The sequence below is a fragment of the Hippichthys cyanospilos genome, chromosome 3, assembly GCF_059441005.1.
Source record: "Hippichthys cyanospilos isolate Australia breed blue-spotted pipefish chromosome 3, RoL_Hcya_1.0, whole genome shotgun sequence".
NCBI classification, from domain to species: Eukaryota; Metazoa; Chordata; class Actinopteri; order Syngnathiformes; family Syngnathidae; genus Hippichthys; species Hippichthys cyanospilos.
This window is the reverse complement of record NC_142371.1, coordinates 28917228-28934841: the sequence shown is the minus strand read 5'-3', so window position 1 is coordinate 28934841 and position 17614 is coordinate 28917228. Positions and strand designations below refer to the sequence as shown.

The 17614-nt window shown below is 41.9% G+C and overlaps 1 protein-coding gene across 2 annotated transcripts in view; it reads left to right on the top strand.

Moving 5' to 3' along the window:
- The window catches only part of LOC148426734 (kin of IRRE-like protein 1), a 42171-nt gene extending 25548 nt beyond the window's left edge, over window positions 1-16623 (top strand). The window contains exons 3-15 of one of the 2 annotated variants that reach the window (XM_088411523.1): window positions 1688-1837; window positions 4073-4230; window positions 5372-5522; window positions 5623-5728; window positions 8031-8179; window positions 8284-8411; window positions 11301-11427; window positions 11521-11621; window positions 12266-12464; window positions 13968-14075; window positions 14195-14304; window positions 14448-14537; window positions 14645-16623. In XM_088411523.1, coding sequence (XP_088267649.1) covers window positions 1688-1837; window positions 4073-4230; window positions 5372-5522; window positions 5623-5728; window positions 8031-8179; window positions 8284-8411; window positions 11301-11427; window positions 11521-11621; window positions 12266-12464; window positions 13968-14075; window positions 14195-14304; window positions 14448-14537; window positions 14645-15136 — 2069 coding nt within the window. In that variant the 3' untranslated portion in view covers window positions 15137-16623. Of the gene's footprint in view, window positions 1-1687; window positions 1838-4072; window positions 4231-5371; window positions 5523-5622; window positions 5729-8030; window positions 8180-8283; window positions 8412-11300; window positions 11428-11520; window positions 11622-12265; window positions 12465-13967; window positions 14088-14194; window positions 14305-14447; window positions 14538-14644 lie in introns of both variants that reach the window. The other variant, XM_088411522.1, reaches the window with a different exon arrangement.
- Window positions 16624-17614: the final 991 nt, after the last annotated feature.

Genomic DNA, 17614 nt, shown 5'->3' with positions numbered 1-17614 from the left:
TTGACTTAAATTGATTCGTCATAGTCGTCTTAGGATACTTTCATCTAAATCAATTGGGTGCCACATTTAACAAGAACAATTAATACACGTTCAACATTCTAAAATTATCAGGCTTGCAGGTGAAATGTTCTGTAACCTTTACAAGTGAACTGAAATGACCTCTAAACATTCAAATGGCTATGTATAACGGAAAATTTCCAAGGATGCGCATTTCTATTCTGTTCTGCGACTCTTGCAGTCTTTTAATTTCTGTTGTAATCTGATGATGACATTCTTCTCTAAAATCATTGACTACCTCCTTTTGAGACCATTCTTTTTGAAGCCTTGTTTATGGTTCTTTCAATGTACTGTTGATCAGTTGTTAGGCGTAGTGTATCTCATTATAAGAGTTTTGATATAAATTCTGATTGTATGAGAACATTTATTGGTTATTTTCTGGATCAAAACACTGTTGTGAATGTTGTTGCTAAAATTGGAATTGATTTTGATTTTTAGTTTCCATTTGTTGAATTTAGTGCCATCTAACAGGGAACTAAAAGAATGCCACAATTTCAAGCACAAACACTTTTTAATGTCTCAGACAGAACACTCTTTGCAAGCCTACAACCATTATGCAATGTTTGAGAATTTTTTCAACCCTTGGGTATCCATAGCACAGTGCTTCGCAATTATATTTTGCCAAGCCCCCCTAGAAAAAAGAAATCTTTTTGCCGAAGTGTCCTTGAGCAAGATACTGAACTCAGTTGATCTCGACGCTGTGCTAAAGCACCTACAGTAGAAGAGCAAGTCACCTATTACCATTTGCTTTACGGGATCAGTGTTCAAATAGGGGCATGAGTAACCCTGGTGGCATGTGGTGGCACTTCAAGAGGTACATGATATTTCAACAAAGTTTCTAATTTCTCAGCAAATCTAATGTCTCTTATTTTTTTCCTCATCCAAAAATGGTTTGTGCTGGTTTGGGGGTACTTGGCTATAAAATATATATATAACATCACAGGATACAGTTAGGAGAAATTGGGACTCTATGGGTCAAGATGTTTTGGAACTCCATTAAGACTACAAAAATTAAAAACATACTGACACCAAGTCGAACTGAACAAAACAGTTGGGTGGAAACTGGGCTTGGAATTCTGAAAAGCAATATAGCGCCTCTTAGTGCAAATACATTTTCTCGAGGTAAATTTACTAGTGTTTGCCTCCCTCCAATCTATGGCGGGCCCCATTAGAAGCCGAGCCTCGCTTCCTTAACCATTTAGGTTTTACAAGATCGAAAAGTGTAAGGTCGGCTACTGCTGTGCGCACGTAATGTGATTTGCTGTTTAGATTTGTAAGGTTTTGTAGGAATGTATATAATCAATCAGCTTTTCACGCTGACATTTGATGGCAGAGAGACTGCCTCTTGGCCCTAGAGGCCCTGCCACCATCTTTATTATGTCTGCGCTTCAAGGACAGACCCCTCATGCGTTTCATTTCCCACATCATGCTCCTCTACACGCAGACACACACATACACACTCACGCACAATGGCTCAATCCTACCGAGGTGCCGCTTACGTTCATTTGTGACTCAAACAGCTTTTCCACATTTCTTAGTGCTTTGTCCAAATGGGCTCCGTAGTTGTGTCATTATGTGTTTATTGTTACTCGGTTTGCGGCTGACTGTTGTGTACGCTGGCTTCACGCAGGCTGGACGCGCTACTCCTTAATGGGCGACCCGCTATCAGGCGAGCACAGCTTGCTGATCGATTCGGCAGAGCTGGTGGATGATGCCGTGTACGAGTGTCAGGCGACACAGGCGGGCCTGCGCTCCCACCGTGCCAAGCTCACTGTACTAGGTAAGATACGCAGCTCAGGCTGCCACAGCTCGGGAACGGTCCCAACACATCACACGAAACACAAGTATAAAGACGGGCATTATAAAAAAAAAAAAGAGCAAGTCGAGCACAATGCGTAATTATCCCGTTCGGAACATCGGCGGGCGGACAAATGAAATCTGTATTGCATCGTACACAATACCACTGACCTCTTTAAAGGCTTTACAATTAATAAAATGATTTCTTATCACCACTCAGCAATAACCCCTAAGCGATAAATCTAATTTCTTGATGGAAATGAAATGCTGGGGGCATAATTCTACTGAAGCTCAGCCAAGATGGGAGAAGAAAAAAAGGAGTAAACACTCTCAAGACTGTGGATGTCTTGGCTAATGTGATTGCAGGAATCACAAATGACTGGAGTAGTCGCTTGAAAGTCAAGGTCTGCATAGTTAGCACATTTTATGGTGAGCCACAACATTTGTCAAGCGCATGGCAGTTTTTACATTAACGCGATGTGAGTGATCCACTTCTTCACGCAGACATTGAGGGCTGAGGAGCGGTTGGGGATACATGAATGTGTGTTGGGTGTGTGTGTGTGGGGGGGGGGGGGGGGATACAGGTCTTGTGGGAATGAGAATAGCTCTGCTGGCATCTGGTGGCACTTGAAGGGATGTCACTATCCATATATCTACGTTCGCCCAGCACGCTTATAAAAGAGGCAAGGCAGAAGCAGCTAGAATATGACACATGATGATGAGAAACTTTGCCTATTAAAGCTATCGTATTTGCATTTGTTTACTTTTCAGACGTATTTACTGAGCATACAGTCTTGTTTAAGTATATATTTGACCTTTGGTTGTGCTGAGACTCAAGTTCATTTTCTTACTGATAGAACATCTATTTGTCAAACAAGCATTCATATTCGATTCAAGGCTAATAAATTGTTTTGTGTTTGTATTTCTGTTTTCAACTCAAAGGTAACATGCATCAACCCCCACCCCCCAGACGATTAGTTTCCAATCAGGAATACATATCAACAGTCACTGGTTTATCTATTTTATTTAAAATGGTAATGAAAAATCTGTCCAACAAAGAACCGATCCCTATCCTCGAATCAAATCGGCTGTGTTCACACAGTGCCCACATTCATGGGTTTGCAGGAATACCAAAACTTACAGTAGCCCACTCATGCACAGATTCAGACTAAGCCACGTGCCAGAATTGAAGCCTTAAGTTTGTGTCTGAGATAATGTATTTTTTCAACACTACTCCTGGAAGTCTTGTGACATGTTTTTATTATCGCAGGCACATTACACAGGCAAGAAACGGAAGCTAACGTCGTCATAAAGGGCACTGTAATTCATCGAGACCGGTGCTGGATGGGCAATTGTGCCCTTTCACATATACATAAATGAGAAAGAAGGCTTCTCAGGATATATGTTTATATGTAGGCAAAACAAGAAGTGAAAAAGTTTTCCCCTGTGCATGTGTATTTGCGTGCAGTTGCCTGCGTGCCAAAGCAATCCAGAGTCAACGTCTGGAGTGCAGTCAGGGGAATCGGCATGGAAATTAAAATCACCTAGCACTCGGATTCCATTAGTGTCCATGCGGCAGCAACGGAAAGACCTCTGACAATTCAGACACACACAGTGAAATTGGTTCGGTGGAGGGAGCGAAAAAAGCCAACACAAACCCCACATTCACGCCGCTCCTTATTGGTCCGGGAAATGGACGCCCTCATCAGGGGTGGCACGCTTGGGTTGCCAGTGCTGTGTGAGAAACCATGCAAATAAATGAACAAATAAGCAATTCAGCCCAAACATCGCTCAGCAGCAGTGGGAGCGATTGCAACAATAATGCCGGGCTCTGAAAAGGAAATAAAGAATGTGAAGTGTGTTATTTTCCCCTCAGCTGACTGCCATTTGAGGACTTTTCATCAATGATACAGTGTGAAAGAGACATTATCATAAGAGGATACTTGTTTGCCTTTTTCTTCAATGTCACAACAATGGAATGTACTGTAATGAGACCCATTACCAAATCTGCAACGGATTTTTTTCCAAGATAATAATGCACTCTAATTAGTAGAGTATTCATATTGTTGTAACGGTGTCAAAATGAAATTTTGCTTCACTCAACTATCCATTTTCTTCTACTTTGTGTGAGAGCCAGGGTACCCTCTGGACTGCATATAAACAGCCCTTTAATTTTCTGTGTTTCATATTTAGTGACGCATTTGTTATTGTTTTGCAGTCCCTCCTTCCGACCCCTTGGTGGAGGGGGGCCCCGTTGTGCGTCTTAAAGCCCACACGTCACACAACCTCACCTGCAGATCCTACGGAGCCAAGCCTGCCGCAGAGATCACCTGGTACCGAGATGGAGAAGTAATGGACACAGCAATTTACTCCAAGGTACATGCAACTAAACAGCTCTCGCCATCATTTCCTCCGTTTCAACACATGATTAGAATTATAAGCAAAAACCACCTTTGTCTTATATAGTTTTCAATCAGCACCCTTTTCTCATAAGGTTTGCCTCTGCAGTCCCCCTCCCGTTTTCACTCATGCCTCTCCTCTCCGCCTGCTCCCCCTTACTCCCACTAACCTCCTTGCTTCCCCCTCCCTTCCGCTAATGCTGTGACACTACAGCATAACTGGAGCATGCCAAAGCTCAGACAGGCATGAGGGTTTGATACAGTAGAGTTTTCTGCAGAGAGCGAATCACCAACACAACAATGCCGAAACACAATGGGGATGCGGCGGAGCGTGAGTCAGCCACGGCTGGGAAAGTGTCACATTTTTCATGCTCTCTGACCACGCTAAACGACGCTAAACACCACATTTAAGGAGGCGAGCGCTTGCACTGAGAGGGGAAGGCGGGGGCAGGAGAAAGGGGGCACATATTAAAAACATACAAAAAAAGTTTAACACATAAGAACTGAAAGGGGTCTCAGAAAGGGGGGGCACATTAAAAAGAACGAAAAATAACACACAAGATATGAAAGGGTCTCATGTGATTTCATCTTATAAAAAAGAAAAGTGTGTGCCTCTTGCTGAGGAAGAGAAAGAGTCGCTCCATTGATTTTTGGTATCCAGGAGAAAATGCCCAGCCTGCTTTTTTTTTTTTTTTTTTATCAGAAAATGTGACACTTGTGCTTCACAGTCACCACCCAGACACTCACAAGCAATTTGGCCGTCACCCTTCCCTTCTGTGTGCGCGCGTTTGTGTGTGAAAGAGAGTGAGCAGTATGCATTACCTTCAGAATCTACACCTTGCCTCACTTAGGCGTATTGATTTCTGTGAGCAGTAAATAGATTTAAAAGACGATGACAAACAAGGCGCTGACGGCAAACGCTCTCAGAAATGTAGGAACAGCAAAAAATCCCCATGCTGCATCGTAAAGTACCCTAATATATTTCACCGCCAGAGCCAAAGAATTTTAAATTAAAATAGCGTTACTGGCGTACGCATAAAAATTGAAAATAAGATGACATATAGACGGCGTACCTATGGCTTGCAGCTGAAACGAACAGCTACTGTGTATTGTTGCAGACACTGATGGAAGATGGGAAGAGGGAGGCAGCTGTCAGTATGCTTCCAATCATCCCAGAGGACAGCGACTCTGGCCGCACCTACACCTGCAGGGTTCTCAACCCAGCTGCCCCTGCTGGGAGACAGACATCCATCACGATCAATGTCCAACGTAAGTCACAAACACGTGCTTGTCCGCATTCTCATCCAATGACAAGGAGAAGTTGTCACACCAATATATCGCCTCCTAATTTTTTCATCACATCTTGCAGACCCTCCATCTGTGGTTTTGTCAGTCCAGCCTCAGACGGTGACCGAAGGCGCCAAGGTTCTCTTCATATGCACCGCCTCAGCCAATCCGGAAATTATTGGCTACAGGTAGATGCACCCTCTATAAACGTTTTAAAGGAGGAAAGTCAACCCCAAATCATCTTGACAATATATTCTATGCGTCTCCACCGGTCTAAATACAGTCTTCTGATTCATATTGTGTATGTGAAATATGAATTGATCAGTTTAATGAGCGAATGACTGAAAATGAGCGCAGTTGCACAGGTCGTGACAAATCCTAGCTATCCGCTTTTTTGAGTCCATGTGACGTTTGGTCGTTACTTAAGCCCCGACTACTGTGATGTCATTTTCAGTCGACAGCTGCTGGTCCCCAATGAGATAAATAAAATCAGGTGGGTTTTGCTGCTTAATTCTTATTCGACAAATACATTTTGGGGTCATTCTCATAGTATTTTACCCAAGGGTTTGTGATAACTAAGTGGTTGTGGGATGTTAAACTTAAACACAGTGTCTCCGTTCGGGTGAAATTTCAGCTACCTAGTGTTTTCTTTCAATGGTTTCCCTTTGATATGAAATGCCTTAGAAGTAAAGGTCAAAAGATTATACAAAATACTGCACAAGGGTTAATCTAAATAGGTGGAGCTGCATCAAACAATTGTTGCTAAGAAACTGTTTGGGTTGACCCCCCTTTAAATTGATATGTTCCCGATTTAGCCATTTCAGGTTTAAAAATGTAATATTTTATCTACCGTATACTCAATTTGATGTTTTCATTATATTTCTCATGTATGTACAGTACTAATATTAAAGTCTTTAAAAAAAACACTGCCACTCGTGGTCGACGAAAAATGGCTTCACATGTGCTCGAAGTGGCGGTTGGGTGGAAAAGTGATTACCACATCTGCCTCACAGCTCAGAGTTGCGCGGTCAAATCCACCTTGCTCCAGCTTTCCTGTGTAAAGTTTGCATTTTCTCTTTGTGCCGGCATGGGTTTTCTCTGAGCAGTCCAGCTTCCCTCCAGATTCCAAAACATGCCTGGCATGTCCTTAGGTGTGATTGGGTTCATGTTTGTGAAATATTCATCACTCAGTGCCCTGCAATTGGCTGGCAACGGGTTCAGGGTTTCCCCTGCTTACTACCCATAGAATGCTGGAATAGGCAAGCCTGCAACCCTTGAGAGGATAAGCGTCCATAGAAAATGAATGGATGGATGGATGGATGGATGGATGGATGGATGGATGGATGGATGGATGGATGGATGGATGGATGGATGGATGGATGGATGGATGGATGGATGGATGGATGGATGGATGGATGGATGGATGGGCTCGAAGCTCAGGTAACGACCAATCACATCTCAACTCGCAAACGTCACATGATCAAATCCAGAAAACAGGTGAGCCGTGATCATTACCTGATCCTAAAACACATGTGGTCATTTTCTGTTGACAGCAAATAGCAAATTATTTTTTTTAAGTATTAACTACATAAAAATGGTTATCAGACAACCTATAGACAAAGTTTACTACTGAATTTGACTAATTTAAGCAAATTAAGTATCATTTTAAGAAACATGACAGCTTCATATGCAAAAACATAAAAAGGGCTAATTTGCTATCACACTTGCAGAAAGTCCAGTCACGAATTTTCATTTATGTTGTTGTTGATCTCTTCTTATTTTGGATGTCAAAATTATATAAAGTTCTTCATATAAGTCACTTCCAACCAAGGATAGACGTTGAATATTTTTCTTTTAATGATTTCAATTCTTCTTTGTTTGTTGTTTCGTTCACGTGAGTAAATCAGCCATGCTCCAAAGCTTTTCACACATCTTCACTGTGGTAAAGTCATAATTGCATTAGCTATTTGTATTGGAAAACAACTGTAATGAATAAAACATACTTCAATGAAAACCACTACATCATTAAGTGAGGGTGCTCTGTGCCACATAACCATAGTATTCTTATATTACTGCAGTTCAGACAAAATGTTACCTTTCTGTGGCTGCAAATGGCTAAATGAATAAACTAACCACACTACACTAACCACAGATATAATATTCATCAGATTGTAGCGTTTAGACAAGTGGGGCTGCAAAGAACATATTGCTGTAAAGAAAAATGAGTTTGACTTCCCTTTTCTGTTGGGCAAATTGAGTAGAATGTTTTTTCGCTGTCATAACGTGCAAGGCTGAAAAGCACATTACCCTGAGAAGTGGAAAAAGTGCAAGTGTTTGAATAATTTGCTTGAATGAGCCGCTTGATTGGCAGCATTTGATTATGATTGGCACACGCTATGAATGAACTAATAGCCACTTTGATATGCATGGCTAAGTACCTTCCCTGAACTAATAATCTGACTGCATAATGTGATTATTCACCCATCCCAGGTGGTCTAAAGGAGGAGTCCCCATCTCTGAGGCGAATGGTGACAGCCTGGAGGTGACCGTGGACTATTCCTACTTCACAGATCCGGTCTCCTGTGCGGTGTCCAACTCTGTGGGCAGCACCAATGTTAGCACCCTGGTTGATGTCCAGTGTAAGTCAAACTGGAAGACTGTAAACAAAGCTGTGACATCGTAGCCTTGAGGCGTATGTGTTAAGCGGTAAACATATTGATTCTAACTGTAAGCTTCCTCACAGTTGGCCCCAGATTGTTGTCAGGGCCAAAGTCGATGACTGTGGACATTGGGATGGATGCAGCATTCACTTGCACGTGGACTGGAAACCCTCCCCTGACCCTGGCTTGGACCAAACAAGGCTCAAGCGAGGTAAGGCGATAGACAAGCATCTTGAAGATTCAACACTTCACCGTTGATCACCGTCCCCTCAGAGTGAAACATTCGCACATGGCCTTCAGGCATGACGCCTTCACACTTTTCTCTCTACACATTCTTCAAAAAGCTGCGCTCACCAAGCTCCCTGAGGGATAACGCCTCTGGCAGAGAACTGTCTGTCCACTGACAGATATACGCAACGTTGCCGTGCTCAGATTGGCTGTCGTCGCACTAACTCAATCAGTCCGAGAAGCAGTCAGTCAACCGGTGCGGGTAAAACATCCCTAGCTCATCAGGCATCAGGCAGCGCTAGCAGCATTTGAATAACCGTTTCCTAGAAGAACTTAACTATGCTGCTAAAAATTATTTCAGTGCAGCATCGGCGCACTTTCTTTTCTCGCTCGCTGCCATTACTACTAACAGGTGAAAATACCCAGAGTAAAAAAAAAATCGAAATGCCGTGAGCCATGTCGTCACAACTGAGGGAACATTCGGCTCCTCGGAGGGAGAAAGCAGACATTTTTTCTAATCCACCCACTCTTGCTGTCCCACACATAGCTAAGAGTAATGGATTAATTGGGTTACTTTGTAAGTGCGTTGAAAAAGAAAAGTGGACGGTGCAAGAGGGGGCCGTGTGGAAATAGGAGGGAGGCCTGAGTGGAGGTAAATGGATTAAGCGCAGCTTGATAGAATGACAGAATCGATGAGCTAAGGAGTGAGTGAGCGCGGTCCTTCAGAGGCCCACTCACACCATCCTTCGCTCTGTTGTCTTCTCACAATTTTATTACAACAAGCTTACCAAGCAGCTACTCAGCCCCAGCTTGAGTGTTAAACGTTGTGATAAAAGACAAGCAAATTGTACCAAAACCCACAAGCATCTGTAGCCACTCGATGATGTGAGAAGTAAAAGAACACAGTTCACTTTGGGGTGATAAACCCTTCCTTGATTGGCATTTAACACACTGGGGTTTTGGGAGGATGGTGTTGTATCACTAGGGGAAAACAGTTCAAGCAAAAAACAGTGCAGGAATGCCATTTGTTGCCAGCAAACCATAGTATTATTGAAAAGACATACCGTATTTTTCGGACTTTAAAACTATGAAGGCTCATGATTTGAGCCCTGCCTCATAGTCCGGTACGGTTTATCTGTTGTTTTTTTTTTTTTTTTTTATTCATTTATTCATTTTTTATTTATTCATCAACCCTAACCCTAACCCAGCAAACAAATGTGTGTATCTGTTCAAGGTTTAAATTCATGGAACAACTATGAAATAGAACTGAAAAGATGTGAATCACAGGCTGTGCTCAAAAAGAGTTCCATAAATATATTATTAAAATAAAATATATGTCTAAATTGAAAAAGAGAATGTATCAAATTTTGGGTAAATTTGTGATTTTATATATTATATATTTTATATATGATTTTATTTATGCATTTATGATCGTAAATATGAATTATGTGCAATGTGTTTTTATGTTCACTAATCTATTAAACAAAGGGAGATTAAAAAAAGATGCTCTTGAAGTATTGATTTCGATTTTGAACCGCTATTTAGTATTCTGTTAGTGTTGAAAATATCCATCCATCCATTTTCTATAAATATGTTGGGATTAAACATGCAGGCATGTTCAGTCTGTTAAAGAGAGGATGTTGCTGTTGACAATTACAAAAAAAATAACAAAAAAAAAGATAAACTTCCGTGTAACATCTTTTTGCAGAAATATCTCATTTTACTACCTGCGGCTTATAGTCCATTGCGGCTTATCTGTGACAATCCTTTTTTTGCTCATATTTTGCTGCTGCAGCTTATTAACCAGTGCGACTTATAGTCTTTATAACATATTTGCAGCCAGACAGTTTTCACAGCGGAGTTTTGACGATAGCAAATCTATCTCTGATGTAAACATAAACAAATGTGTTGTGCAATCTACAATCCGACTGACGTTAAAAACAAAACCATCCAACAACGAAAAAAAAGAAAGAAAGCATCTATTACAAAGAAATATATCGCTACACCTTTACAGAAGGTGCAGTCGGTGCATTTTTTAAAGTTAAATTTAAGATCCATTGAAACAACAATATCTCTATCTCTTCTATTTTCACATCTTCCTTCTGCTCCTGAACTTGCCCTCCCACCCACAGTAAAAACCAATCAGGTTATGCCAAACACAGTGACACTCAATCAGTGTCCATTTCAGGATGTGATTGACCTTTGTTTTCCAACCCCAAACAACTCAAGCACAAGAAGCCCAATGCGTGAAAACGGAGCTAGTTAACATACAGAAAGCCTAGCGTTAAGAAGTAAATATTAACTTAATGTGACTTAAAAAAAGGCTTAATTGAATTGTTATTAATGCTGAAAAAATGTTTGAGAACCAATTGTCAAAGACAAATGTAAGCCTAGTTGACAAAAGACAGACAAGCACACAAACTAACAAGAGTTACAAGTGAATGAAAAGCTGATAGTTCAAAATAACGTCTGCCTTATTCTCATTACTTTGCTCATGAGCTGCCATATGCACCTGCTCCTCCAACAACAGGCATCTTACCTTGTCTCATAGAAAACTAAGAGAGCTAGAGAAACAAGGTCATATCCTTTCATATCCTTGCACTTATACAAAGCTTGTATTGTGGTTATAATTAACATTGAATCCATTGCAGTGTATAGAAGTAAAGGCATATCTTTTCTCCAAGACAAAATGAAGTCTATCCTTAACAAAATGCAAGAAAGTTTTACAGTGCAGATTTGTTAATTTGGTATCTAACTTTTTTACACAAGGTGACATCTGTACTGCTTTGTAGGAATAAGACTGCAAAAAAATCATGTCATTTGTCTAGAATGAAAACCCATCAATCTCCTTGGCCTTCTCTGTTTCTCACAGGTGCTAAGTAACAGTAACACCTTGCAGCTCAAGTCTGTTACACAGGCGGAAGCTGGGACCTATACCTGCAAGGCCATCGTTCCCCGCATCGGAGTTGCCGAAAGAGATGCCACCTTGACTGTAAATGGTGCGCTACCTCCTCCGATGGATTACTCTGACAATATGGTGTCTGGTGTGTCAGAATGTTTTCTCATTCCTCTTCCTGTGTTCTTCACACTAGGCCCTCCTATCATCACAGCTGAGGCCACACAGCATGCAGTGAAGCACTCCAAGGGCAAGCTAGAATGCAGGGTGGGAAGCACCCCTCCGCCTTATAAGATTGTAAGTGAATCTCTTTGTCATTCAGTTGTGTTTGCGACATACATATTTCACTTGCTTGCATGTTACCCCTGACCTCACCTTGACACCTTTGCACCAAGACATATTCAACTCACTAATAAAGGCATACGCATATATTCAGCAGCGTAATTGCACTGGCATTAAAGGAAGCGATCGGCGTAGGGGGAGCTGTGGGAGACGGGCTCCCTACACGTTTCAGACAAACTGCATTCAATTAGCGGCTCGAGAGGCATCACTCAGGTGACCTTGTTGAACCAATGAATGTATGCTGGGCTGAGAGAGGATAATTAGGGTGCGAGAGGAGCGGACAGAGGGAGAGACAGGTGCTCTGCTGGCCCTGCGCTACTGACGGCAAAGAGGAGGCCCACTTCATAGTGTGGCTACCTCAGCCTCCTTATACCTCACCTTCAGGGCGCTACGTGGGAGGGTGCTTAAACATAAGCTCGCCAGCTAGGTCAGCCTCGTAGCGCTTTTGAGGTCAGCAGAAAGAAAGTGCTACAGAGGAAGATACTGGTACCAGAATGAATGGATCTAAGGGTGTACGTGTATTCCCTTTACTCACAAGTGAAGAAGCATGTAGAAAAATCACTCTCATCAATTATGTACGATTATGCTCCTTCCCACAGGTATGGTCCTTTGGAGACATCAGTCTTTCGTCCGGCTCCTCTGGTCGCTATTCAGTGCAGACGGTAACCAACGACCAAGGAGTTGTCTCATCTCTGGTGCTCTCCGAAACTCTGGCGCCTGATTTTGAGCTGCGCTACAATTGTACTGCTTGGAACAACTTTGGCACCGGTACCGCCTTGGTCACACTCAAGGAACAAGGTAAATACACAACAAGAATAGCTAATATTGTAACCCTGATAATGTAATACTAATGATAATAAACGTTGTGAACGTGAAGAAACGTTGTGCCCAAAGTCACCTGAGATAGGCTCCGGCATCCCCACCACCCCTGTGAAGATAAGCAGATTGAATAATGGATTATTATAACTTCATTCTGAGCAATCAACATCAAATCCATAATTTTTAATATACCTGTATACGACATGCCTCTGATTTTTTTCCAATTTTTTTCAGAATTCATGAATAAATTATTAAGATATTCTCTTTTTAACACCTGATTATACATGGTTGTTTTTTAGACACCTTATTATACATGCTTGTTTTCTTTCCAAAAAATCACCTTCGTACACATCTTTGAAAAAATGCCTCATTATACTTTTTTTTCTATGGGGTTACCTTTTGTTGGGGAATGCTTTGCTATACACAGTCATTTAAAAATGGGAGGGCTTACCACACATGCCACCCCAGAAAATGTGTCACTATACTTGCTATACATGTTTTTTTTTTTTAACGCTTTGCTATCAGATGGGCATTTATTCATTTATTTTGTTTTCCCGTCATTAACTGTTCTGCTGATACAAGCTGGTACGTCCGTCATCACTTTCGGCACTTCCATCATCACTTTTCTGGTTCGGTACCAAGATGGAATGGTTCCTTTCCTTGTCCCACGTAAGCACTGGCTCTGACAAAATCTGAGTAAAAATCAGCAATGTAGTTTTTGCCTAATCCTGCTAACTAACTCACCAAACAAAGGCAATCAAAACATAAAAGTCTCCCGCCGAAGCCCTTTGAAGACAACATAATGAAACTCTCAATCCTTCTGCAAAGAAGGACCAGATTAGGTAAAAGCAGAGCCCATGCCTCTCCTTATCTTAATTATACGCTCCTAATCGATATGATTTAATCAGCAGATGGTTAGCTTTAATGAATATGTTTGCCCTTATAACATAGATATTGATTGGGGACAAAAGTCAATTAGATGGAGTCATGTGTTTTAGTTTGGTCTGATATTCTCTATCATTGTGTCAGTCAAGCCCGGCATCTCTGGCTGCATTCCACTAAAGTGATCTTAAAATTACACTGGAATGCTGTAGCCAGTGGAAGACTTTTGTTGGAGCAGACACCAAAAATAAGGTCTTCTCTCGTAATTTACATCACTGTGGCAGAGTGAAGTCTCCAGAGAAATGGGCTCCGGTATCTCTTCTAGAATCTCTAATTAGATTACTGTCTATTGCTTCATTGCATGTCAAGCCTTGTTACCCTTACTTCAGAGAGATTAGAGACAATAGCCAGGGTGGTGTGATTCCAGATTGCCCGCACAAGCAAACGTTCGTGGTCACGGTTAACTGAGCTTGCATCCTTCAAGCGCTGGTATCTCAGGGATTAGCAAATTAAATGGGAGTGTCTGGTTCTTTGTATCAAATGTTTCTGACACTTTTCCTAAGATCATGCTTAACTCTGCCCCCGTTACTCTTGTTACAGAAGCCCCACCTATGCTGTTAATTGTTGGTGGGTCAGTGGGTGGAGGCAGCGTCCTGATCATTTGCGTTATCACACTGGTCTCCATCTGCTGCAGGCACACTGGCAAAGGTGAGCTCAACGGTCAGTATAGGGCAGATGGGTCACTTGCCCATTTTTATAAATCAAACAATTGCAGTGCTGTTTCATGTTGAATAGATTCTATAGCCTATCCCTTTCATTACCTCCAGGCAAAAGATGTACCCGCCTCTCCAAGAGTGACATCAGAGTTCAAATTGTTCATAGTGATCACAATGCCACACGCGGCAACGATGACGAGGAGGATGTCAAAGAGCCAATGGTAAAACCCCAGGAATCCATTCTCGATATAGTCTTGTCATTCATAGCGAACATTAAATCATGTAACAGAGTCGCCTTGTTCTCTTCCAAGCAAGGTCTCGTCTTCTGTATTAATTCATCAAAATAAGCGTGGTCTTTCCTCAGGCGCCAAATAGTAGCGAGTCTCCTGGGACGTCTCGCACAGAACACAGTGATCTGTTGGAAGAGGAGGAGGATGAGCGATCGGACATCAAGGTAAACACTCACTGGAAAAAGACTGCCAAATAGCGCAAATCCATACTTTTATTTTCAGTGTCTGAGGTATGTCAAGTACTCAAGACATGTATCTCTATCCACTCAAGGATCCCACCAACGGCTACTACAACGTGCGTGGTCACGAAGATCGACACATACGCGGTGGGGGCTTCTCTGAGTACGTTCCCAACCCTCGGCCTGTCTACACACCATCCCAGCTGCCTTCTCCGAGCCCGATGTACGGCCAACACGGCACCCAGCCACGGGTTTACGACTTCGCCCACCGATACACGACCAACACACTGAGCCAGTCCGCGTATGAACAGCAACAAGCCGCCCAGCAGCAGCCCGCTCAACCGGCCACCATTTATCCCACCGACCCCGTCTACAGCGGCTCCGCATATCTGCCGGCAACCTATGGCCGCGCCTTCACCAGTTACGTCAAGCCAGCTTCTTATGAGAAAGTAGACGCGTACGACCAGTCGGATGAGGCCAGCAAGGTGTCCAGTTCGTCCCGCTTCTCTTACGCCTCGTCACAAGTGTCCTCCCAACAGTCGGACTACGGCCGGCCCTCACAGCGTATGCAGACGCATGTGTGATCAGACAAGGGCTGTTGGAAATCAAAAGAACAGAAGCAATGTGTAGTGAAATATGTCGCCGCCACATACCCGTGTGGGAGAACTAACATGAACAAAGACTTTGTCAACTTTGGACAAATACTAAGAGGAAGTCACTCTAAGCTGTCAGCGTGACAAACGGAGGATCGTCATTGATGCTAAACAAAGCTGGAGATTTCAGCAGATTGTGAAGTTTAATACCTCACCAGTTTATCTCTGCATGATTGACCACACATGACACAAACATGAGGAGATACTCTATCGGTGGACTCGAAAATCAGATCTTCTTGACAAAAGTGATTTAGCTGCAATGTCAACGCTCGAGGTGAAACATCAGCAAGATGGCGTTCCTACAGCTTAAAATGGACACCAACAAACTACCACCAATGTCTTTTGCTGTTTTTTGGTTGGCATGCGAAAGGAATACAGTACCAAGCACACGTGTGTGTCCATTTCCAACAAAAGACTGAGCTAGCCACAGAAACAAACTAACCTGCGGATGATTTTGGCCTGTTCTGGACCCTATAAAACAACCGGACCACAAAATGTGAAAAGGAGTTGTATTTTAGCCTTGATTTCCATGAACAACTGTAAGGCGATTGTGTGTTTTAAGGAGGCGGCAAGTGGAAAGGCCATAAATGCCCAAAGATGGTGACCGTTTTACAGGGTTGGGGTCCCAGTACTGCATTCCTTACCCGGTACTGTTTTCTACAGTATTTTGTGATTGTGAAGCAGGGAAAAAGGGTATTACCGGAACAATCAAACACGATCATTTGTAAGTAACATGGTGGCAATCTTGAACTCGAACAAAACCTGAGTGCCACATCAGGAGGGGCAATATGCCAGGCAGTCAGATGGACGCTTTACATCCTAATCAAATGGTCTTAAAATGTTTACAAGAAACAGTACTACCCTGGAAATACAGCATCTGTACAAAAGGCCTAAGCCCATGTTTTCTCTCTGTTGCATGCAAATGATGTGTCTAGTGAAAACCTTCCGCATTTAGAGTCATGTCCATTTCATGTTTGAGACGTTTGTTTCTGCACCTGGCTCAGTTGCATTTTACCTTGTGGATGTTTCAGTGTATGATGCCTGTACTGCCATTTGACGCTTGTTACCAGGCAGCCTGACGAGAACAAGTAAAACTTGATAGTGGAGGCAAAATCATTGCTTGTCTTTATTTTTATATTTTATATAAGCCTTAATGTACAGCGTGTAAGCTGCTCTGTAAAATATCTTTATATAATAATGTATCTATCTTGTTTGATTTATTTGAAGCCACTGTTTTCTTCCTTACTTTACCAATCATTTAATGCTTTTTTTGTTGGTTATTTTATCGCAACTAATTGTCATTTGCTTGTTCATTCTTTTAATAATGTATTGAGAGTTTTATTTGCTGAAAAAATAAGCTACCATTGCTCGTATCTTTGTACACATATTTATATTTAAATAAAACCATTTCCGATAAAGTCAGCATTTAGTGTGGAATTTTGTGTGTAACATTGTGGAATGTTACACACACACACACACACACGCACACGCACGCACACACATTAATGATGTTTTTTTTTTTTATTTCTATTTGTTTTTCAAACACCTTATTACACATATGCACCCCCCCAGAAAAAAAACCCATCTCATATCCATTTATTTTTCATTTTTATTGCTTTATTTACTTTTAAAAATAGCCTCACAATACTTGCCCATTTTTTTATTTTTGAGAAAATATACATGGTAATTACCCCCAAAGACACCTTCCGATAGTTATTTTTGTTTAAAAAAAAAAAAAAAAAAATGTACAATGCTCTTCCCGGCATACTATATACATTACCCTTTTTTTTTTTAATTAAATGCCTTGTTCTGCATTATAGTTTCTTTTTGTTTCTTTTTTTCTTTTTTTTGGGAGGGGGGGCACCTTACCAAACATACGTTGTAGGTTAAAAAAAAAAAAAAAAACCAAAAAAATCACAGATTGGAACAAGGTTGGCTTTTTTTTTCTTTTGCAACAGCGTAATATACTTTTGGAGGGAGGGCTGAATTTTGGAAGACCAAAAAAAAAAAAAAAAAACCAAGCAAACAATATCCCCATTTGCCCCCATTTTGGTGTGGAATGGGGGGCCAGCTTCAAGCAGGTGTGACAAACAAAGCCTCTCACATAGCAACAATGATGAATACGTAAATTAGCGGCGCTGTTGATTTTCCTATTCCCATAGCAGTGCTCGGCTTTTAATGAAGACAGATGCGATCGTACAACCCCCACTGCACGTGTACGTTCCTCCCGGAACACAGCATGCCCATCTCGCGGGCTAATAGGACAGAGCTGAGACAAAAGCAGGTATTATTGACAATGTGAGTTTGTCTTGTCACCTGTGTTCCCCTGGTAGGCACGCAGCTCGCCATGGGGACGTGAAGAACATGCTCATTAGAACTCAACAACGTCTCACAAGGTATGCATTTGTT